Source organism: Myotis daubentonii, chromosome 5 (assembly GCF_963259705.1).
Source record: "Myotis daubentonii chromosome 5, mMyoDau2.1, whole genome shotgun sequence".
NCBI classification, from domain to species: domain Eukaryota; kingdom Metazoa; phylum Chordata; class Mammalia; order Chiroptera; family Vespertilionidae; genus Myotis; species Myotis daubentonii.
Genome location: NC_081844.1, coordinates 25,854,983 through 25,879,787, shown reverse-complemented (window position 1 = coordinate 25,879,787; position 24,805 = coordinate 25,854,983). Strand labels below are relative to the sequence as shown.

The 24,805-nt window shown below is 41.9% G+C and overlaps 1 protein-coding gene across 1 annotated transcript; it reads right to left on the bottom strand.

Annotated features, from left to right (window-relative positions):
- Positions 1-234: 234 nt before the first annotated feature.
- Positions 235-22,841, bottom strand: LOC132235008 (zinc finger protein 709-like). The gene is made up of 4 exons (XM_059696702.1): positions 22,743-22,841; positions 7,656-7,782; positions 7,181-7,253; positions 235-6,342 (listed from the first exon to the last, which is right to left on the bottom strand). The coding sequence occupies exons 1-4, from the start codon at positions 22,743-22,745 to the stop codon at positions 4,137-4,139; spliced, it is 2,409 nt and encodes an 802-aa protein (XP_059552685.1). The 5' UTR covers positions 22,746-22,841; the 3' UTR covers positions 235-4,136.
- Positions 22,842-24,805: the final 1,964 nt, after the last annotated feature.

The following is a 24,805-nucleotide window of genomic DNA, read 5'->3' as shown; positions in this document are numbered from 1 at the left end:
TTTTAGGCATGCTGAGGTGTCAGCTTGAAAAGACTGTCAGTTACAGAACTAAGGTTTGGTTCCACCATGGACACATTTTTTTTTTCTGTGTACAACTTGGTCAAGAACAGAACTGTTCGAGATGGGAGATATTTGAGAAATGAGGTTTGACTGTACATATTTTAAAATTTATTTTCATTGTTGAAAATATTACTGATGTCCCACCGCTGTTTATTGATTTCTTTCAGAGAGAAAAAACATCTATATGAGAGAGAAACATTAATGGTCATCTTTGCTATGTACCTAAACCAGGGACCAAACCGAACACCTGGGGATATGCCCTGACCCCGAATGGGAACCATGACATTTCAGTGTATGGGAGGATGCTCAACTGAACAATACTGACCAGGGTAGTTTGCAGTTATTCATACTAATTTAATACATTTTATTACATCACTTTTACAAATACAGATATGATTTGGTTGATGTTTGGCTGAAGGGAACTATGTAAATGAAAGCATGATTGAAGTTTCTAATATTATGCATAACAAAGGCGTCTAATGCCAAAGGTGATAAAGAAATTAAAAATGTAACTTGAGGAAAACATCTGAATTTGTACACATATCATTTTGATTCAGAATGTATTAAAAGAAAACAATTACAAAATGACCCGAAATTACATAATTCCAATGAATACTTAAATATAGCCTCAGGAAATAAAAACAGAATAATTCTTCACAGAAGAGTGCTTAGGAAACAGTTAATACTTCCTTAAAAATTACAGATGCAATTATTACAGAAAAATGCACATAACTTTAATCAATACAACCAAAGACAAATGAAAAGATTGATCTTACACTCAGCTCTGAGTAACAACAGCACACATCCAGAGTCTGCCTGCAATGGGGAAAGTGCCGATTCTCACATGGAAGGACTGGCTCAGAGCCCTCACTGCAGAGGGTGGTACAAGAGCCAACTGTCACGGGGCTCCGTGGCACTGCACCACTGCAGCTGTCACAGTGGGATCTGAATCACAGTCAGTAGTAATAACAACAGGACGAGATGATTACTAGTCAAATTAGACCTCATGTAAATGCAATCTAGAGAACAGAGCGCACCCTTCAGAAAACTGCCATGACAGTCCACATTTGTTGCCTGGTGGACACCTATGGGCTTGCAGGAAAAGCCAACCTATGCTGGGTCTTTACTGTTGAATTCTGCACAACTGTAAAGCCTATACCCAACATCAAAAGAAGTAAAGCAGTGGCTTGCAGTTTTGACGATCTTCTTGGCTGTCAAGGCCAAGATTGAGAAAAACAAACTAAAATATTTTCTTAATGTAAACTTTATAGCATAGTTCCCAGCTAAAAGCACCACAAAAATCAAACATGAAAATAATTCACATGGGACTCTACAGTGAACTATAAATAAATACAAATATATAACACATACTTATTAACTAAAACTACAGGCCCAGTGTACAAAAATTTGTGCACTCAGGGTGTGGGGGGGTCCCTCATCCCGGCCTGAGCCCTCTCGCAGTCTGGGACCCCTTGGGGGATGACCACCTGCTGGTTTAGATTCGCTCCCCGGGGGATTGGGCCTAAGCTGGTAATCAGACATCCCTCTGGCAGCCCAGGAGCCCTCAGGGGATGTCCACTTGCCAGCAGGGAGCAGGCCTAAGCTGCAGTCAGACATCCTTAGCACTGCTGAGGAGGCAGGAGAGGCTCCCACCACCGCCACTGTACTGGCAGCCATCAGCCTGGCTTGTGGCTGAGCAGAGCTCCCCCTGTGGGGCGCACTGACCACCAGGGGGCAGCTCCTGCATTGAGCATCTGGCCCCTGGTGGTCAGTGTGTCATAGTGACCAATCATTCCCAGTTGTTCTGCTGTTAGGGTCAGTTTGCATATTACCCTTTTATTATATAGGATAGAGAACTCGTGCATGGGTGGGGGCTGGCTGGTTTGCCCTGAAAGGTGTCCCGGATTAGAGTGGGGGTGCCCACTAGGGTGCCTGGTCAGCCTGGGTGAGGGGCTGATGGCTGTTTGTAAGCTGGTCACACCCCCTTCAGAGTGGGGATCCCCACTGGGGTGCCTGGCCAGCCTGAGTGAAGGGCTGATGGCTCTCTGCAGGCGGGTCAAGCCCCCACCCCAAGTGGGGACCCTCACCCCATGGAGGTTTGGCCAGCCTGGGTGAAGGGCTGATGGCTGTTTTCAGGCTGGCCACATCCCTTTTAGAATGGAGGGTCCCCACTGGGTTCCTTGGCCAGTCTGGGTGAGGGGGTGAGGGCCGTTTTCAGGCTGGCCAAGCCCCCTTGCGACGGAAGCTCCCAGGCTCTCCTTTTGATCTTTTTTTATTCTGGGATTTATTTAACTTCTATAATTGAAACTTTGTTGCCTTCAGTGGAGCTCAGAGCCGGCTGCAGCAGGGGGGAAGCTTGGCTTCCTCCATCACTGGAGCACGCAAGCCTCCTGCTCACTACAGCTCCGTGGCTGCCGGCCGCCATCTTGGTTGGGTAAATTTGCATATATTTGCTCTGATTGGCTGGTGGGCGTGGCTTAAGGCATAGTAAAGGTATAGTAAATTTGCATGTTTGGTATTAGATTAGATAATTGTGAATTTCAAGTGCTGTTAAAAAATTGAAAAAGAATTTAATTAAAAAATTAAAAAAGAATTCAAGTGTAGGGCTTATTCATTCAATACCTGTCAGGGCACATTACGGAGTATTAACAGGGTCGATCCCTGGAAAGGCACATGAAAAGACAACTATTTATGTTTCTTGCTCACATCAACGTTTCTCTCCACTACTCTCTCTCTTCCTCATTCCAAAAAAGAAATTTAAAAAACTAACAAAGAATGAGTACTGATAATGAGCAAATATGTCAAAAGTTTATAGAACTTTAATGCTGTGAGTGTTGTGAAGTATGTGACTTAATCTGCAACTTATATGTACCAATTAGTTACACTAATAGGATTTTTTTTTCAGTGCAGTCTTCAAACTAGTTTGCAAGTATGTGTTAAAGTTTTAAAGTTTTCATTGTCAATTATACAGTGTCCATTATCACATGGTATTGTGGGGATATGAAGCAACATGAAAGTTTCCTACATTTTTACATTCAATACAATTCTCCACTTTTTTTTCGTGACCTTTCCAAGGAAGAGGGACAGCTGAAGGCCTCCGCACCTTCTCTATATGTATACACTATTTCTCCAGGTGCATTTTCACATGACTAAAAAAGGCTCTCCCACATTCCTTATGTTCATACTTACTCTTGGGTGTGAGTCCCTTCATGATTTTGTAAAGAACTAGGGTGGCCAAAGGCTCTTCTACCATGTTCACATGACAGGGCTTCTCTTCAGTGAGTTCTTTCATCCTTTACAATAAACTGGAAGAAATGAATGCTTTCTAACCCTCTTACATTTCTAGGGTCCATCCCCAAGAAGGATAATCATACAAGATGGCACAGCTGGAGATAAATGAAGGCTCTTTGCTATTCTTTACATTAACAGTGTTTATCAATACATTTTTGTTTGTAAAAACTAGTTAGAACCTGAAGGCTTTACCACATTCCTTACATTGCTATGGTTTCTCTCCACTATGAGAATTTTTGTGAATTTCAAAGGATCTGGGATGACTATAGGCTTTCCCACATTACTTGCATTCATAGGGTTTCTCCCCAATATACATTTCATGATACCTACGAGAAAAGGGGATAACAACAAGGTTTACCTCATTCCTTATTCATGAGGCTTCTTTCCATCATGAGTTCATTTATACCTTGGAAGATGTGAAGTACAACAGAAAGTTTTCCCACATTGCTTACATTCATAAGGTTTTCCCCCATCATGTTTTTTCATGTCTTTGAAGATGTGTGAGCAAACTGAAGGTTTTATCCACATTGCTTACATTGATAGGGTTTTCCCTTATTATGAATTCTTTCTTGACTTTAGAGGGAATGTGCATAAAAGAAAGCTTTACATTGCTTACATTCATAGGGTGTTTCCCCAGTATGAGTTCTTTCATGTTAGAGAGAAAACAGATAATAGAAACCTTTATCACAATGCTTATATTCATAGCATTTTATCCCAGTATGAGCTCTTTCATGACAATGGAGGTAAGTTAGTTGAGAGAAATCTTTACCACAATGCTTACATTCTTAGGGTTTTTCCCGAGTATGCATTCTTTCATGAATTCTAAGCAAAGAAGGATAAAGGAAAGTTTTACCACATTCCTTACATTCATGAGGCTTCTTTCCGTCATGATTTCTTTTATGTGTTGCAAGAGAATTGGGAGAACTGAAGGCTTTCCCACATTGCTTACATTCATAGGGTTTCTCCTCAGTATGCATCCTTTCATGATTTCTAAGTAGAATGGGATGTTGGAAAGCTTTTCCACATTGCTTACATTCATAGGGTTTTTCCTTACTATGAGTTCTTTCATGACATTGGAGGGAAGTTAGATAAGAGAAAGCTTTGCCACAATGGTTACATTCATAGGGTTTTTCCCCAGTATGCCTTCTTTCGTGAATTCTAAGCAAAGAAGGATAAAGGAAAGTTTTACCACATTCCTTACATTCACAAGGCTTCTTTCCGTCATGATTTCTTTTATGTGTTGCAAGAGAATTGGGAGAACTGAAGGCTTTCTCACATTGCTTATATTCATAGGGTTTCTCCCCAGTATGCATTCTTTCATGATTTCTAAGAAAAGTGGAATGTCTGAAAACTTTCCCACATTGCTTACATTCATAGGATTTGTCCCTAGTATGCATTCTTTCATGATTTCTAAGAGATATGGAATATCTGAAAGCTTTCCCACACTGCTTACACTCATAGGTTTTCTCCATAATATGCGTTCTTTCATGATTGCCAAGAGATTTGGAAAAACTAAAAGTCTTACTACATTGCTTACATTCATAGGGTTTTTCCCCAGTATGAGTTCTTTCATGACGTCGTAGGGAACTTTGATGAAAGAAATCTTTACCACAATGCTTACATTCATAGGGTTTTTCCCCAGTATGCATTCTTTCATGAATTCTAAGGGAATACTGATAAAGGAAAGTTTTACCGCATTCCTTACATTCATAAGGCTTCCTTCCATCATGATTTCTTTTATGCGTTGCAAGAGAATTGGGAGAACTGAAGGCTTTCCCACATTGCTTACATTCATAGGGTTTCTCCCCAGTATGCATCCCTTCATGATTTCTAAGAAGAATGGGATGTCGGAAAGCTTTCCCACATTGCTTACATTCATAGGGTTTTTCCTTATTATGAGTTCTTTCATGACATTGGAGGGAAGTTAGATAAGAGAAAGCTTTACCACAATGGTTACATTCATAAGGTTTTTCCCCAGTATGCATTCTTTCGTGAATTCTAAGCAAAGAAGGATAAAGAAAAGTTTTATCACATTCCTTACATTCATAAGGCTTCTTTCCATGATGATTTCTTTTATGTTTTCCAAGAGAGCCGAGAGAACTGAAGGCTTTCCCACATTGCTTACACTCATAGAATTTTTCCTTATTATGAGCTCTTACATGACTTCGGAAGGAAGTTGGATGAAAGAAAGCTTTACCACAATGGTTACATTCATAGGGTTTTTCCCCAGTATGCCTCCTTTCATGAATTTTAAGTAAAAAGGGATAAAGGAAAGTTTTACCACATTCTTTACATTCATGAGGCTGCTTTCTGGCCTGACTTCTTTTATGTTCTCCAAGAGAGCTGAGCCAACTGAAGACATTCCCACATTCATAATGTTTCTCACCAGTGTGTGTTCTTTCCTGATTTCTAAGAGAAGTGGAACTGAAAGCTTTTCCAGATTTCTGACATTGATAGGGCTTTTCTGCAGTGTGTGTTCTTTCATTTTCTCCAGAGTACTTGGGAGAATTGAAAGCTTTGCCACATTGCTTACTTTGATATGGTTTCTCTCCGCTATGAGTATTTTTGTGAACTTTAAAGAAAATGAGACGACTAAAACCTTCCCCATATTGCTTACACTCATTAGGTTTCCCAGCAATATGCATTCTTTCATGATTTTTAAGGGAAGCTGAATAGTGGAAAGTTTTCCCACTGGGGCTGCCTTCATGTCTTTGAATATGTTGGTGATGCTTGAAAGCTTTCTCAGGTTCCTTACATTTATAAGGGTTTTCTTCATATTCCTGACACAGGTGTAGTTTGAGTCCAATGTGAGAGCTAAGGTGGTTATTCAAGGATAAGTAACGCATGAAGATTTGCCTACACGACCTGGATTTAGGTTGTTTTATTTCCGTAGGAGTTTCCTTCTTTTCATTATGATTTGGAATCTGACTGAAGTTTTCTCTGCATTGACTACCATCCTTCTTTGTACAGAGTCTCTCTACCATATGACTGCTGTAAAAATCAGAAGCATATTATTAATACTCTGTTAACCATTTAATATTTATTAATAGCATGACATGTTTAGTATTTTCAAAGAAAGGGTGGAGTTTCTGAACATTCTATTTTTGAAAGTGGTATCTTAAAACTTCTGATATAGGCTGGATCATAGCTATTATGAAAACACGTATATTCATTAATGGTACTTCTGTATATTGCTTCCAAGTGGCATTATCTTTTATACACTAAACATCTACGACATAGTTCAGGAAAAACATTTTGATGAGATTACTCTAAAAATCAATACATTTAAAACTGGGCTGATACAACTGGTTTATCTGTTTTTAAGATTCTTTTGTAGACTGGGCCTATATTGCTCAGTGGTTCAGAATGGTACCAGACACCAGGGGCTTACTGATTCAATTGTCTGAAAGGGAACATGGCCAGACTGCAGACTTATATCAAAGTACAGGGCATGCAGGAAAAGGTCTATTGATTTCCCTATCTCTCCCTCTCACCTCCACATACTAAAATCAATAAAAACATATTTTTGTACCACCAGCGAGGCTCAGTGCTTGAGCACGGACCTCTGAACCAGGTGGTCATCTTCAGTTTCTGGTCAGGGCATATTCCCAGGTTCTGGACATGATTCCAAATGTGGGGCATGCAGGAGGCAGTCATCAATAATTCTCTCTCATCATTGATGTTTCTTTCTCATTATCCTTCTTCCTACCTCTTTGAAATAAATTTTAAAAAATATTAAATATAGAATTAAGTAAATAAAAAATATAAAAACCTATTTTAAAAACACACAAAGATGCTCTTAATGCTTTGTCATAGCAGTGCAACTCACCTAAGAATCATCCCATGATTTTCATTCTGATCTTCATTGTCATGGTCGTCACATTCTTCTTCTAAAATACATGCTAGAAACAGCATTATAAACTATTAAAGAATTTAAAAAATGGTTAGATTATAGGTATACAATGAGCTGTGATCATTCCTGGTTTAATTACCAATGTATTCCCTTTCCATATTTCAGTTCTTGAAACGGTATTAATGAGCAAGCAACACTAGTTTTCTAATTGCCTAAGTAACAAGTTGTTGCAAGCCAGAGTTGCTCTGTGGTTGACGATCAATCTATGAACCGGTAGGTCACAGGTGAATTTCCAATAGGACTGATTTGTCGGCTAGATCCCCAGTATGAGGTGTGCAGGTGGTACCCAATCAGTGATTCTGTCTCATCATTGATTTTGCTCTCATTCTCTCCCTCCCCTTCCTCCCTAAAATTAATAAAAATATATTTTTTAAAAATTTGTGATACCTACCAACTGATGCCAGGTTCCAGAAGGTTTCCAGCATCACATCTGTGTAGAGTTTCTTCTGGGTGGGATCCAGGAAAGCCCACTCCTCTGTGGTGAACTCCACATTAACATCCACAAAGGCCACTGAGTCCTAAAACATCCCACATATGCATATAGGAATATGGGTAAGATAGACAGAACTGGGAACTTATACATTAATTCATAAGAAGTTCACATAGGACACATGGTCCCCAACATTTAGTATATGACTTGATTGTAGTAAGACTATTATTAATTTGCCAATCTCACTTCCTCAAGAACACATGGAACTTATTGGTATGATTTTACTGTGATCGCTTCAAGTCTTCATTGCTCTCAAATGTCAGGGTAAAGAGCACCTTGAACAACTTCTATGTTAACACATTAAAATACTTCTATTTTAAGCCCATCGATTCCTTGTGAGAAAACTCATCTCCATTATAACCACCTTTTGATGCAGCTGTCCATGAAACATACTGTCATATCTGCATAAAGTTTTAGTGACTGTGAATACAATAAAGGCCTGGTAGCTTGCGCTTCTATTCTCATCACCAAACAGGAGAGACCAGGCGGTGAGTGAAAATTCAAATGAGAGCAAAATTTGCCATATTGACTGGAAGTACTCCAGATTATTAGAAGTAGTCAGATACATTTGAATGAATGAAAATATTCTTGTGGAGGAGTATGAATGATGATTTGTTTTCATATTATTTGTTAGTAACTCAGTTTGACCTTCTTTTGCCTCTCTCATTTCATGGAGATAGGATGTTAGAGTTAGAGCTCGGGCATGAGCAAGATGGGGCAACTTACCCCACCACAAAATCCTCTACTCATGAGCCTGACAGTTACTTCATACTGATTTTTAAGACACATAGACACGTATATTGAAATCATAAGTTCACATTCAAGAGAAGTCTTTCTGGCAGTATTGTGACACTCTAACTGGGGTCTGGACCTTGAGGAACAATTAAGTACTTGGCATTACTTGAAGTCTGCAATATTTTCATGTTTTAATTAATATCACTTGAAACATATACAAAAGAAAACTAAATGTAAAATCAAATTGGATTGTAAAATAAAAATGGAAGCATATATGGGGTTTATGGAGAGGAAAAATTAATGTAATTAAAATGTCCATACTACCCAAAGCAATCTAGCGCTTCAATGCAATTCCTATCAATATATCCAGGATATGGAATTAGCTACAACAATCAAGATTTATCTATAAGACTGCGAACAAAGACCACTAGGGGGTGCACCAAAGAAGCATAACAAAATGCGGAGACAAAGAAACAGGACAAAATTGTCAATGGAAGAAATAGAGTTCAGAACCACACTTTTAAGGTCTCTCAAGAACTGTTTAGAAGCTGCCGATAAACTTAATGAGATCTACACGAAAACTAATAAGACCCTCGATCTTATATTGGGGAACCAACTAGAAATTAAGCACACACGGTCTGAAATAACGAATATTAAACAGATGCCCGACAGCAGACCAGAGGAGCGCAAGAATCAAGTCAATGATTTGAAATGCGAGGAAGCAAAAAACATCCAACGGGAAAAGCAAAATGAAAAAAGAATCCAAAAATGCGAGGATAGTGTAAGGAGCCTCTGGGACAGCTTCAAGAGTACCAACATCAGAATTATAGGGGTGCCAGAAGATGAGAGAGAGCAAGATATTGAAAACCTATTTGAAGAAATAATGACAGAAAACTTCCCCCACCTGGTGAAAGAAATGGACTTACAGGTCCAAGAAGCGCGGAGAACCCCAAACAAAAGGAATCCAAAGAGGACCACACCAAGACACATCATAATTAAAATGCCAAGAGCAAAAGATAAAGAGAGAATCTTAAAAACAGCAAGAGAAAGTAACTCAGTTACCTACAAGGGAATACCCATACGACTGTAAGCTGATTTCTCAACAGAAACTTTGCAGGCCAGAAGGGAGTGGCAAGAAATATTCAAAGTGATGAATACCAAGAACCTACAACCAAGATTACTTTATCCAGCAAAGCTATCATTCATAATTGAAGGTCAGATAAAGAGCTTCACAGATAAGGAAAAGCTAAAGGAGTTCATCACCACCAAACCAGGATTATATGAAATGCTGAAAGGTATCCTTTAAGAAGAGGAAGAAAAAGGTAAAGATACAAATTATGAACAACAAATATGCATCTATCAACAAGTGAATCTAAGAATCAAGTGAATAAATAATCTGATGAACAGAATGAACTGTTGATTATAATAGAATCAGGGACATAGAAAGGGAATGGACTGACTATTCTTGGGGGGGAAAGGGGTGTGGGAGATGTGGGAAGAGACTGGACAAAAATCGTGCACCTATGGATGAGGACAGTGGGTGGGGAGTGAGGGCGGAGGGTGGGGCGGGAACTGGGAGGAGGGGAGTTATGGGGGGGAAAAAAAAGGAACAAATGTAATAATCTGAACAATAAAGATTTAATTAAAAAAATATATATATCCAGGATAGATCTCACATAACTAGAACAAATATTCAAAAGTTTTTTTTTTAAATATATTTTATTGATTTTTTACAGAGAGGAAGGGAGAGAGATAGAGAGTTAGAAACATCGATGAGAGAGAAACATCCATCAGCTGCCTCCTGCACATCTCTTACTGGGGATGTGCCCGCAACCCAGGCACATGCCCCCGACCGGAATCGAACCTGGGACCCTTCAGTCCGCAGGCCGACGCTCCATCCACTGAGCCAAACCGGTTTCGGCTCAAAAGTTTTATAGAGACCACAAAACACCTATAATAGCAACAGCAATCTTGAGAAAGAAGAACAAATGTGGATGAATCACACTACCTAATATCCAACCGTACTACAAGGCTATAGTAATCAAATCAGCATGGTCCTGGCCTAAAAACAGCATATAAATCAGTGGAACGGAACAAAGAACCCAGATATAAACTCATGCCTATATGGTCATGGAATACTTGACAAAGGAGGCAAGAATACACATTAAACTAAAGATAGTATCCTGTATTATAACAGGCTAATATGGAAATTGTCCCCGGGAGTTTGACCAAGCAGGAGTTCCACAGCTTGCTATGACTTGAGCTGACCACCAGGAGTTGGCACAAAAGAAGGTGGATGTAGGCGACGTGGCAGTAGTAGCAGGCGGCAGTGGAGGCAATGCTGGCCCAATGGGCCCCAATGAGAGTGGGACTGCTACAGGATGGTGCAGTAGGTGACCGGGCAGTGCCAGGCCAAGGTGGATGCAAGTGGGAGTCCTGAAAACCCTGCAGGTCGCTCCATAGATGGGGACGGGCAGTAAAGGTAGTGGGTGGTGTCGGCGATCCAGGCCAATGCTGATGGCCCCACTGGTTGTACCACCGATGGCAACAATATATAATGGTGTTTAAAAAGTTGTGAAAAGCAAATGGTGCCTCGGTTATAAGAAAACAATTAAAGGGGCCTTTTGCAGACTATTATAACTTACTAGAGGCCCGGTGCATGAAAATTCATGCACTGGAAGGGGGTCCCTCAGCCCGGCCTGACTCTTATCACAGTCTGGGAGCCCTCAGGGGCAGGAGGCAACTTGGTGATCAGGGAAGTCAATGCCCCCATCAGACCTCTGCTGCTTCCACTTCTGGCAGCGCAAGGTTCAGCCAGCCCTGGTTACCTGAGCCTCTGGTGGCCCTGGGCTTCTGGGAAACCACCATCCCACACTTGCCTGAGCCTTGGGCCAGCCCAGGGTGGCTGGGGTGCTGAGAGGACTGGGGGACTCTGGAGGCAAGTGCGCGAAGTGGCCAGACCCGCCTGGGGGTGGTACCAGCCATTCCCTGTAACTGCCCCTCCAGGGGGTTGATGGGACTTGGCACCACCATCTTTGAGGGTGCAACAATTAATTACCATATTCTGTCCTTATTGGCTGTGGGCACTGCCATCTTCTAATGGTCAATTAGCATATTCCCTCTTTTATTAGATAGGATAACCCAGGGGTGGGCAAACTTTTGACCCGAGGGCCACAATGGGTTCTTAAACTGGACCGGAGGGCCGGAACAAAAGCATGGATGGAGTGTTTGTGTGAACTAATATAAATTCAAAGTAAACATCATTACATAAAAGGGTACGGTCTTTTTTTTCAATAGTTTTATTCATTTCAAACAGGCCGGATCCGGCCCACAGGCCGTAGTTTGCCCACAGCTGGGATAACCCTTGGATCCCTGATAATGGAACATTAGACCTCTTCCCTAGGAATAAATAGGTAGATATTTAAAGAGAAATCAGGCCCTGGGAAAACAAGTGCTTTTGTCATCTTTAATTATGTGGGTGCTTCAAGCTGCACTTTGCCCACTTCATACTGAGGGTCAAAAGCCTACAGAACACCAGGAAGATTTATTACCACCCCTCCTCCTGAAGTAGAGCCTGTAGAGCTGGTAACACTGAAGGCCCCTGATCCTCTGCCTCCAGGGTGGGAAGGCTCATTAACTAAATCCTCAGTTATGGGATCATGTGTCAGGCAAGCTATGTTAGGAGAGGTTTTGACTTGCCCATTTATGCAAGATGCAAGGTAACTGGAAACATGAACCATTCTCCTTTAATACCTTTAATGAAATAAGGAAAAGTGCCCTAACCAGTTTGGCTCAGTGGATAGAGTGTCGGCCTACGGACTGAAAGGTCCCGGGTTCAATTCTGATCAAGGGCATGTACCTGGGTTGTGGGCACATCCCCAGTAGGGAGTGTGCAGGAGGCAGCTGATCGATGTTTCTCTCTCATTGATGTTTCTAACTCTCTATCCCTCTCCCTTCCTCTCTGTAAAAGTCAATAAAATATATTTTTTTAAAAAAAGAAATAAGGAAAAGTATGAGAGAAAATGGGACGTTTACAAAAGGACTCCTTCATGCCTTGTCTGAAAATTACCATAAGATGCCTTGGGACTGGCAGATTTGGGGCAAAAGAACACTGGACTCCAGTCAATATATAATTCTGAGAGCAGAATATGATATCTGTGAACAACAGGCTGTTTGTGGGTGTTTACTGGCAACCCCGCCTGGGAGTCCTTTGGGCCACATTCCGGCTGTAAGCCCCGGGCACTGTAACACATCGAAAAGATCCAAGAAAAGGACTCTGATTCATTAAGTCTTGGCTGTGGGTTATACGCGCCTGTAAAAATTGTCCAGAGTGTCTCTGTTGACCATTGTTTTTTGTCTTTGTTGTTTGGTTTGATTTGTTTAAGGATAGGGCATATTTTACTTTGCTAGAGGCCCCAGCTACCTGTGGTAGGCTGAACATGTGGCAGGGATTACAGGAACTTCCCAGCAGCTGCCAGGAATTCTTACCTTGGGGACCCCTTTCCTGCTCTCCCTCTCAAGTCATCAGCCATTATCTAGTGAAAGTCATTATCTAGTGAAAGTTCTTGTCTGTCTGTAATGTAACTTGGTTACTGATGTTCTTTGCTTGTTTTTTTATCTTTGGGGGACTTTACTTTGCTGTTTTTTTTAACACAACCCAGGCCTGTGCCCTTGACCAGAATAATTCTGTTAAAACTTTTCTTATAGCCCTAACCAGTTTGGCTCAGTGGATAGAGCGTCGGCCTGGGGACTGAAAGGTCCCAGGTTCGATTCCGGTCAAGGGCATGTACCTTGGTTGTGGGCACATCCCCAGTAGGGAGTGTGCAGGAGGCAGCTGGTCGATGTTTCTCTCTCGTCGATGTTTCTAACTCTCTATCCCTCTCCCTTCCTCTCTGTAAAAAACCAATAAAATATATATTTAAAAAAACACACACACAAAAAAACAAAAAACTTTTCTTATATATTGCACATGTCTAATCTATAAACACTTCTTTCCTTCAATTTATCCAACCACCATGGCACAGAGAGTCCCATACAAGATGAACCTGAAAATACCCACACCAAGACACAACATAATTATGATGGCAAATGTTCAAGACAAAGAGAGAATCTTAAAGGCTGCAATAGAGAGACAGGAAGTTACGTACAAGGGATCTGTCATATTATCAAATAATTTCTCAACAGAAACACATCAGGCCAGAAAAGAATGGAAGGAAATTTACGTGATGCAAAGCAGGGGACTGAATCCAAGAATACTCTACCCCAGCAAGGCTATCATTGAAAATTGAAGAGGAAATAAGGATTTTCACAGACAAAAAAAAAGGCTAAGGGAGTTTATCACTACCAAGCCAGCAATGCAAGAAATGCTAAAGGGACTGTTGTAAAAAAATAAAAAGAAAAAAGAAATAAAAAGATAAGAAAGAACACAGGCACAAAAAATAAAAATAGCTACAAATAAGTACCTATCCTAATATATAACAACCCAGGGTCATAACAACCAAAGGCTAACCAACCCGGAAGTCCTGACTGCCCCCCTGCAGCCTGGCAACCCAGCACTGACTGCCAGAGAGAAAGGCAGGATCTGATCCACAGCCTTACTGGCAGCTGTTGATCAGTACTTGTCTCTCTCTTTCTTTCCCTTTCTTTCCGGGCTTCCCAGCAGTTGGGCCTTTCTGTTTCTCCAGGCCCCTGCTGAGGCTGCTGTTCAGCTCCATCTCTCTGATCAGACCTGGAGATAGGCCCGGAGGCACTGACTGGCATAGACACTGGCCAATCAGAACCAAATGTGGGTGAAGAACCACTGGCTGCCTAGGAGGTGGAACTTTTGACACTGACTGGCATTGAAACCAACCAATCAGAACCAATTTGGGCAGCAGAGGTAGGCAGTTGGGGCGAGATCAGGCCTTCAGGGGAGAGCGGTTGGGGGCAACTGAGCTGGGAGGAGAGAGCAGTTGGGGGTGAGATCAGGCCAGCAGGGGAGGGCCATTGCGGGTGAGATCAGGCCAGCAGGGAAGGGCAGTTGGGTGCAACCAAGCCGGCAGGGGAGGGCAGTTAGGGGTGATTAGGCAGGTCGGCAGGTGAGCAGCTAGGAGACAGCAGTCCCAGATTGTGAGAGGGATGTCCGTCTGTCCCTGTGGGATCGAGCCTAAACCAGCAGTTGGACATCCCTCAAGGGGTCCCCAATTGGAGAGGGTGCAGACTGGGCTGAGGGTAACCCCCTCTTCCACGCACGAATTTCATGCACCAGGTCTCTAGTCAATAATAACTTTAAATGTAAACGGACTAAATGCTCCAATCAAAAAACATTGAGTGGCTAGATGGACAAAAAAACATGACCCATATATATGCTGACTACAAGAGATCCACCTTAGAACAAGGGACTCAAACAGACTAAAAGTGAAGGGATGGAAAATATCTTTTGGCAAATGGAAATGTAAAAAAAGGTGGGGTAGCAATACTCATATCTGACAAAATTGACCTCAAAGTGAAGGCCATAACAATAGATAAGGAAGGCCACTTCATAATACTAAAGGGATTGATTCAACAAGAGGACATAACCCTGATAAACATATATGCACCCAATGCAGGAGCACCCAAATACATTAAAAAAAAACCCAAAACACACAACTCCTGGAAGATATCAAGGGAGAGATAGACAACAATACAATCATAGTAGGGGACTTTAATACACCACTGACATCCCTGGATAAATCCTCTAGACAAAAAAACCAGCAAAGAAACATCAATCCTAAATGACTCACTAGATCAGATGGATTAATTGAAATCTTCAGAACATTTCACCCCCAAGACACAGAATCTACATAATTCTCAAGTGCACATGGGACATTTTCAAAAATAGACCACATATTGGGTCATTAGCAAAGTCTCCCCAAATTGAAGAAGATTGAAATCATATCAAGCATCTTCTCAGATCACAATCGCATAATATTAGAAATAAACTACAATAAAAACAATCCAAAAAATTCAAACACTTGGAAGCTGAATAGCATGCTATTAAACAATGATTGGGTTACCAAAGAGATCAAAGGAGAAATTAAAAACATCCTGGTAACTAATGACAATAAAAACACAACAATCCAAAATCTATGGGACACAATGAAAGCAGTCCTGAGGGGGAAGTTTATAGCTCTACAGACCTACCTCAAAAAACAAGAAAAAATGGTAGTAAATCATCTAACTCTACAACTTAAAGAATTAGAGAGCAACAAGAAAGCCCACAGTGAGCAGAAGGAAGGAGATAATAAAAATCAGAGCAGAAATAAATGACATAGAGACCAAAAAACAATTCAGAAGATCAATGAAACTAAGCTGGTTCTTTGAAACGATAAACAAGATTGATGAACCTCTAACCAGGCTCACCAAGAAGCAAAGAGAGAATACCCAAATAAACAAAATCAGAAATGAAAGAGGTGAAATAACAACAGAGCCCACAGAAATACAAAGGATTGTTAAAAAATACTATGAACAACTCTATTCCAACAAACTAGACAACATGGAGCAAATGAACATATTCCTAGAAAAATACAACCTTCCAAAACTCAATCAGGAAGAATCTAAAATTCTCAATAAGCCGATAACTATGGAAGAAATTGAAGCAGTCATATCAAAAAGCTTCCAGCAATCAAAAGTCCAGAGCTACACAGCTTCACAAGGGAGTTCTACCAAACATTCAAGGAAGAACTAAACCCTACCCTCTTCAGAATATTCCAAAAAATTCAAGAGGAAGGAACACTTCCAAGCTCATTCTATGAAGCCAGCATCACCCTAATACCAAAACCAGATAAAGACAACACAATGAAAGAGAATTACAAGTCAATATCCTTCCTGAACATAGATGCCAAAATCCTCAACAAAATTCTAGCAAATCGGGTCCAGCAGTACATCAGAAAGATCATACACCATGACCAAGTAGGATTTATCCCAGGGATGCAAGGATGCTACAATATCTGCAAATCAATAAACATGATACATCACATAAACAAATTGATAGATAAAAATCACTCAGTCATATCAATTGATGTGGAAAAGCATTTGACAAAATCCAACACCCTTTCTTGATAAAAACTGTCAGCAAAGTGGGAATAGAAGACTCATACCTCAACATAATAAGATATGACAAACCCACAACCAACATCATACCCAATGGGCAAAAACTAAAACCATTTCCCTTAAGAACAGGAATAAGACAGGAATGCCCACTCTCACCACTCCTGTTTGACATAGTACTGGAAGTACTAGCCATTGCAATTAGACAAGAAGAAGAAATAAAAGGCATCCAAACTGGAAGAGGAGAATCAAAACTGTCCTTATTCACAGATAACATGATACTGTACATAGAAAACCCTAAAGATTCCATCAAAAAATTATTAGACTTAATAAATGAATTTGGCAATGTAGGACACAAAATTAACGCCAAGAAATCTATGGCATTTCTATACACCAACAGTGAACTTACAGAAAGAGACACTAAAAAAGCAATCTTATTTACCATCGCTCCAAAAAAAATAAGATAGCTAGAAATAAACTTAACTAAGGAGGTAAAAGACGTATATGCAGAAACCTACAGGACACTGAAAAAAGAGATAGAGGAAGACATAAACAGGTGGAAGAACATATCATGTTCATGGATTGGTAGAATCAACATCATTAAAATGCCCATAATAACCAAAGCAATCTATAGATTCAATGCACTCCCCATTAAAATACCAATGGCATATTTCACAGACCTAGAATGAACTTTCCAAAAATTCATCTGGAATAAAAAAAGACCCCGAATAGCTGCAGCAATCCTGAGAAAGAAGAACAAAGTAGGTGGGAGCTCAATACTAGATATCAAGCTGTATTACAAAGCCACTGTTCTCAAAACAGCCTGGGACTGGCACAAGAACAGACATATAGATCAATGGAATAGAATAGAGAACCCAGTAATCAACCCAAACCACTATGCTCAATTAATATTTGACAAAGGAGGAATGAACATACAATGGAGTCAAGACTGCTTCTTCAATAAATGGTGTTGGGAAAATTGGACAGATACATAAAAAAAATGAAACAAGACCACCAACTTACACCATACACAAAAATAAACTCAAAATGGATAAAGGACTTAAACATAAGATGGGAAACCATAAAATACTGGAGGAATCCACAGGCAGCAAAATCTCAGACATATGCTGAAGCAATTTCTTTACCGGTACCACTCCTAGGGCAATGGAAACTAAAGAGAAAATAAACAAATGGGACTACATTAAAATAAAAACTTCTGCACAGTAAAAGAAACCATCAACAAAACAACAAGAAAGCCCACTGCATGGGAGGACATATTTGCCAATGTTATCACTGATAAGGGTTTAATCTCAAACATTTACAGGGAACTCATACAACTTAACAAAAGGAAGATAAACAACCCAATCAACAAATGGACAAAGGACCTAAATAGACACTTTTCAAAAGAGGACATTCAGAAAGCCAAGAGACATGTGAAAACATGCTCAAAGTCACTAATCATCTGAGAGATGCAAATCAAAACAACAATGAGGTATCATCTCACACCTGTCAGAATGGCTATCATCAACAAATCAACAAAAGACAAGTGCTGGAGAGGATTCGGAGGAAAAAAACAACAATCTCTTACCATTTCAGACAATATGAAGGAACCTGGACAATATCATGCTAAGTGAAATAACTCAGTCAGAAAAAGACAAGTATCACATGATCTCTCTCATATGTGGAATCTAAGTAACAAAGAATCTCTCTATATAAAAGCCAAGCAACTGGAACACCAGAACCAGTCGCTATGACGTGCACTGTGGCTAACCAACTGGCGTGATCGGGGGGGCTTGGGGGGCCTCCCCCTGGCTGGCCTCACCCCCATCAGGGCAGGCTGGCTGGACACCATCTGTGCATGAATTCATGCACCAGGCCTCTAGTAAACTGATAAAAGGAGTGGATCCAGAGACATGAGATCCTGGAAGAGAGTGTGGAATCTCAGGGGGATGGTGAGGGGAGGATGGGAGGGAGGGAGCTAATCAAATAAAGGCCTTGCATGCATATATGCATAACCCATGGACACAGACAAAAAGATGCTGAATACCTAGGATAGGGAGCAGGACGGAGGAGACCAATTGGAGAAAAAAGGCAATGTATGTAATACTTTCAACAATAAGGAATTACTTTTTTTTTTAAAGGAAGCACACGCCTTAGCTGGTTTGGCTCAGTGGATAGAGCATCAGCATGCAGACCAAAAGGTCCCAGGTTCAATTCCAGTCAAGGGCATGTACCTTGGTTGTGTAGGACCCCCAAATGGAGACCCTTACTCTGTCCCTCGGATCGACGGCAACCCCAATCAACCGCAAGAGGCGTCACTTGATGCAAACAGCAAGAGGCTTTATTCCAGCGCGCTGGGGCTCAACTCGTAACTCACGCAGGAGCAGAGGAGTAGAGCCCCGAGCAGAAAGTCTTACAAGCACATATAGGCAAAAAACCACACATTGGGAGGGGGGTTACGGGGGAAAGGGGAAATTCCAAAGGGGTCTGGGTTGTGTCCTGGCATGGCTGGAGATTTAGTCATCAGTTCCTTCTGGTAATCTTACATCCTGTTTATCTCAACGGTCGATCATAGTATTGCTTGCTCAACCTGCTCTTTGTGTCTAGGGCTATTTCCTGGAACAGCCTTAAGGGCTTTGTTCCCATCACTGGCGGGGGAAGCCTGGGGAGTTGAGATAAAACAGGCAGCTTTTAAAACATGCAGTTTTTTGCCGAAACCGGTTTGGCTCAGTGGATAGAGCGTCAGCCTGCGGACTGAGAGGTCCCGGGTTCGATTCCGGTCAAGGGCATGTACCTGGGTTGTGGGCACATTCCCGGTGGGGGATGTGCAAGAGGCAGCTGATCGATGTTTCTCTCTCTCATCGATGTTTCTAACGCTCTCTATCTCTCTCCCTTCCTCTCTGTGAAAAATCAATAAAATATATAAAAAAAAATAAAAAATAAAATAAAATAAAACGGGCAGTTTTTAACGTTTTTTATTCTTTCATTTGCAGGCTCCTCCTCGGCCCAGCTCTGTTCAGAGCTCATGCAGGAGGCAACCAATTGATGTGTTTCTCTCTCACATCAATGTTTCTCTCTTGTCTTTCCCTCTCTCTTCCAGTCCCCGTAAGAAATCAATGGAAAAATATCCTCAAGTGAGGATTAACAAACAATAACAAAAAGGAAGTACAAATTAGTAGCTACAAAATAGTCAGGGGAATGTAAAATACAGCATAAGAAATATAGTCAATAATATTCTATTAACCATGTGTGGTATCTGATGGGTGTTAGACTTTGTAAGTTATGTCATGTCTAATCACTAAGTTGACACCTAAAACTAATATATTGTGTCAACTTATTGAAAAAAAAGTTTAAGCCCTAGTCAATATCACTCAGTGAATAGAGCATCGGCATATGTATTGAAGGGTCCCAGGTTTGATTCTGGCCAAGGGCACACCTTGGATGCAAGCACCCTTCCTGGCCTGGGACCTGGTCAGGGTGCATGCAGGAGGCAACTAGCGATGTATTTCTTTCACATCAATATTTCTGTCTTTCCCCTTCTCTTCCCCTCTCCAAAAATCAATGGAAAAATATCCTCCAGTGAGAGTTTAAAAAAATTTTTTTTAAAGAAAATGGTGCATGATTTGGAAACATCCTAAGTGCCATCACTAGATAAGTGGATTCAAAAACTCTGGTACATCTACACAATGGAATACTAATCTGCTATAAAAACGGAACTTTTACCATTCGCAACAGCATGGATGAACCTGGAGAGCATTATGCTAAGCTAAATAAGACAGTCAGAGAAAGATAAATATCACATGATCTCACTCATATGTGGGATATAATGAACATCAACTGATGAACAAAAATAGATACAGAGACTAAGAAACTCTGGACAGCCCAACCTCAGAAAGAAACCAAAGGACTTGTATGCATGCATATTAGCATAAACAATGGACATGGACACTGGGGCGATCGAAGCTTGTCCTGGGGGTAGCAGGGGAGGGGCTGTCAATAGGGAAAAAAGAGATATATGTAGTACTTGAAACAATTAAAAAAGAAAAGAAAATGGTGCACACACACACACATACACACACACACAGAGGACTATTACTGTACTATTCAGCCATTAGAAAAAGAAATCCTGCCACTTCTAACAACACATTCATGGACCTTGAGGGCAGGATGCTTTGTGAAATAAGTCAGAAAAAGAGAAATGCCATGTGTCACTTATCTGTGGAACCTTTAAAAAAGCAACTCCATAGATACAGAGCACAGACTGATGGTTGCTAGAGGTTGCAGGCGTGGTGTTCGGAGGTGAGGTGGGGGTCAAATGGATGAAAGCTGTCAAAAGGTACAAACTTACAGTTATAAGTTGCTGAGAGTAAATCATAAAAGTTCTCTTTACAAGAAAAAAATATTCTGTATGTATGATGACAGGTGCTAACTAGACTTATTGTGATGGTCACTTCACAATACATACACATATCAACTCATTAGTTTGTACACCTTAAACTAATATAATGTTGTATGTCAATTGTAACTTAAAGAAGAATAAAATCCCTTCTATAACAAAAAATTACAGTGGATTTGAAAAACTGCAGTCACCTAGTGATGTCACACCCATCACAATGTCATAGGGAAATGCATTATTCAGATGTTTATGACGCTGGTGTAAACAAGCTTCCTGTGCTGCCAGTCCTATGAAAGTCCAGCACACACAGTTACGGTCACTACATAGAATACTTGATGGTGATAAACTGGTTTATGCATTTGCTATACTATCCTCTCTATCTTTGTGAGCTTTCTACTTAGTGAAAGAAAACTTTGCTGTGAAGCAGTATGCTGTTTTATGCGGGCAGCAGCCTCACAGGTCTGGTGTTGACTGTGCCTTTTGATTGCATCATCGCCTCCTGGGCTTGATAGAATCTGTTGTTTTGTAAATTTCCTGGCCTAAGTGTACAGTGTGATACAGTCTACAGTCTTGCACAGTAACGTCCTAGACCTTCATATTCACTCACCAATCACTGACTCCTGCAGAGCAGCCTCCAGTGCTGTAGCCCATTCAGGGTCAGTGCCCCACACGGATGTACCATTTTCTACCTTGCACACCACATTTTTACTGCACCTTTTCATAAATGCTTCCTACCATTGCATTACAATTGTCTACAGTATTCAGTACAGAAGCATGTTGCACAGGTTTGTTGCCTAGAACCCACAGGCTACACCATATGGCCTCGGTGTGTAGCAGGCTACACCATGCAGGTGTGTAAGAGAACTGAAAACAACAAAACTGCCCCAGGATGTCCTCCCCAGGTTCAGGGGTGCAGGACTGTAGGTAACTGCAGTTTCACCTCTCCCAGGAGTAAAATTTTAACCCAGTCACTCTGCAATTTGCTGTTCCACACTCATCTGTCTAAAGACTCCTGCTGTTCCTTCCCCTAAGGAAGGGTGACCCTGCCTGAAGCAATCCCCTCTTTTCTTTCACTAATAACCTCTCAAAGCCACTTCCTTTCTGCCTGTTGTAAACGCCTTCCATTGTGAACAGCTGCTCTGAGATTCTATTTTCTAGATGGGATGCTGCCCATTCAGATTCGTGAATGGGAATCAAGCCAGTTAGACCTTCCACTTACGCAGCTGAAGTTTGTTTTTAACAGTTTGAAAAGCACCACAAAACAAATAGCTGATAAAGACGCTGTGACTCAGAGAAGGAAGATGGCGGTTAGGATTCCGGGGAGAGACTGGAAATGCAGGCATTTGTTGCAGAGCTAGGCCTGGGGGACAGGGGGTGGACTTGAGAGCCTGCTCCACAAGCATCTAACTCAGGAGAAAACGGGGTCCTTCTGGGGAGAAGGAGGGACGGGGGGCCCCACAGACCACAGCTCCTCCCATGCACGAACCGCGGGGACCGAGTCACCATTGTCCCCATGACCCTCCCGTGGTCCCCGCACCGACTGCGGAGCCGCGGGGATGCGGGTGCAGAGCTGCCCAGACGCGCTCCGCAGCCCAAGGCCCTGCCGCGGGGACACACTGGACGCCCGGGTCCCGGCTGGGCCCCGCCCTGCGAGCCCGAGGGGCCTGCAGTTTCAGCGGAGCCCCCGGCGCCTCGGGTCCGCAGGCTCCGGACCTGACCGTGGGGAGACGGTCCCGCCACGGCGGCTCCACCCGCCCCTCCTCCCGTCCCCGCGCCGGCCGCACACTCACCATTTCTGGTTCCTGGGCCTCCCGATTCCGCCTGCAGCTCCCACCACCTTACAGATCGCAGCTCCACGGATGAGGACAGAACAAGGGAGATGCGATCCCGTGTGCAGCTGAAGGGAGCGGAAGAACAGGGTGGAAAGAGCTTAGCCCCGCCCGCCCCCACCGCTACTCATAGGACGCACACATTGCACGACATCGCCCCCTAGCGCCTGAGGTGCACAGGCCTGAGCCCGTTGGGGCCACAACTCCTGTCCAGGGACGTTTGCACTGAGAGGCAGCGCTGAGAGTCCCCAGGGAACAGTGGTCCTTCCTTGCAAACACACACACTGAAAAGGCACCTAATGACTCTGGCTCCATTTTCATCTTTGTTGACACCGGGAGTCTGATGTGCGGATTTGCAAAAAGGCGCACAGGCTGAGGGGCCAGGGATGCCTTAGGGCAGGGGTGGGCAACCTTTTTGTGAGTGCCTGCCAAAACCAGCAAAATCTCTGACTCAAAATTCTTCTGCGTGCGAACCCTAATTTTTTGAGAACATGTTACGCCTACTTGATATCTCTTAAGGTGTGCGTATGTGAAGAACCTTGAAGAAATAAAATTCATTCTAGCGACAAAAACACAGTATATGATGATGAAAAATACATTTATTTTTTAATGTTTACATGTATGCTGATATTCTGACAGAAAACTTTATGACTCCGTTTGATATTATCAGTGGGACTTTTGCTGCTGCATCACTGATGACAGAGATTTTACATCAGGTTTATATTTCGTGAGCTTCAGAGATATGCACGAGCTACTACTTTCATCCGTCAGGCTACTCCTATTATGAGACGTAACAAAATTCATCACTGAGAACAAAGATTCACAAGCGTTTATGGATGAAAACATGGAGAGTAACACTGTTGCAAAGTTTTTTAAACAGAAAAAATTTTTCTGGAATGGCATTCCAAGTCCTCAATATTTCGTTTTTGACTCTTCTCTCTGGTACTCCTGTCTCTAATCACTTTTTTTTCCAATGTTTTCCAAGTCAACTCTAAGGTCAATAAATTTCTGCTTTGAAATTGAACTATTCTGAAATTCAATCAACTGCATTTCAAAGTCAGCCATGTCTATCCATGAAAACATTTCTAAGTTTAGTTCCTCCAGTTTCATGCTGTCTGGAAACCTCATGAATTTTGCTGTCTCTTCCAGTTCTCTGAATTTCGCAAATCTTGAGAAGAACTGCTCAATAGTTGACTCGATGATGTTTAAAAACAGCTTTTGAAGGTTTTGACAGTCTGTTCTGTGATCTTTTGGGAGGTCTTTGATGTGCCTCTTGAGGTTTGGAAAATATCTAAATCTCTCACCATCCACATCCCTCTTAAAGACTTCCAGTTTCTTTTCAAAAGCCTTTATGTAACCAAACATAACATCAAGTGTCTTGCCAGTTCCTTGTAATTTAATATTTAAGTCATTCAAATGTTCACAAAAATTGTAAATGGAAGATTATAAAAGAGGGTTTCGCGTGCCAGCAAAAGTTACTGGCGTGCCATGTTTGGCACGTGTGTCAGGGGTTGCCCACCCCTGCCTTAGGGTATTATCATTCCAGAACCACAGTCAGATTTCCAAAAAGAGCATTGAATCCAGAAACAAGCCATCATTTCCAGCGTGAAAAGTGACTTCTGTGCATTTAGAATGGTTAACTTTAGAAAATGTTTTTCACATGAAAACATGTGTTGTCACTGGTGATTCATTCACACTCCTCTGAGGCCATGAGCCACCCGTTCCTTGTGGTTATCTTGTGGGCAGTTCCACAGACCTACCCAGACCAAGGAGATGGGCCAGGCACAGAGGTCGCCAGGGTGGGAAGCCCAGGTGTCCAGCAAGGGGCAACCAATTGTAGGGTGGGGCCTGGTCCCCAGGGTGACTTTTCCTCCTCTGGCTCCAGGCCCAGATAAGCAGCAAAATGCCAGGGTTGACATCAGGACCCGCTGCATTGAATAATGACCCCTGTCCTGGTGCCGGCCAATCCATCAGTGGAGGCCACATCCCTGAATGGACACACCTGGAAAGCTACAGAATATTCC

What these genes read in the sequence shown, in the direction of transcription:
- LOC132235008 (XM_059696702.1), bottom strand. An exon ending in CTGGAACCTGGCATCAGTTG is followed by an intron (nt 7,254 to 7,655) that starts GTAGGTATCACA and finishes TGCTGTTTCTAG; the next exon opens with CATGTATTTTAGAAGAAGAA. An exon ending in AATCATGGGATGATTCTTAG is followed by an intron (nt 6,343 to 7,180) that starts GTGAGTTGCACT and finishes TGATTTTTACAG; the next exon opens with CAGTCATATGGTAGAGAGAC.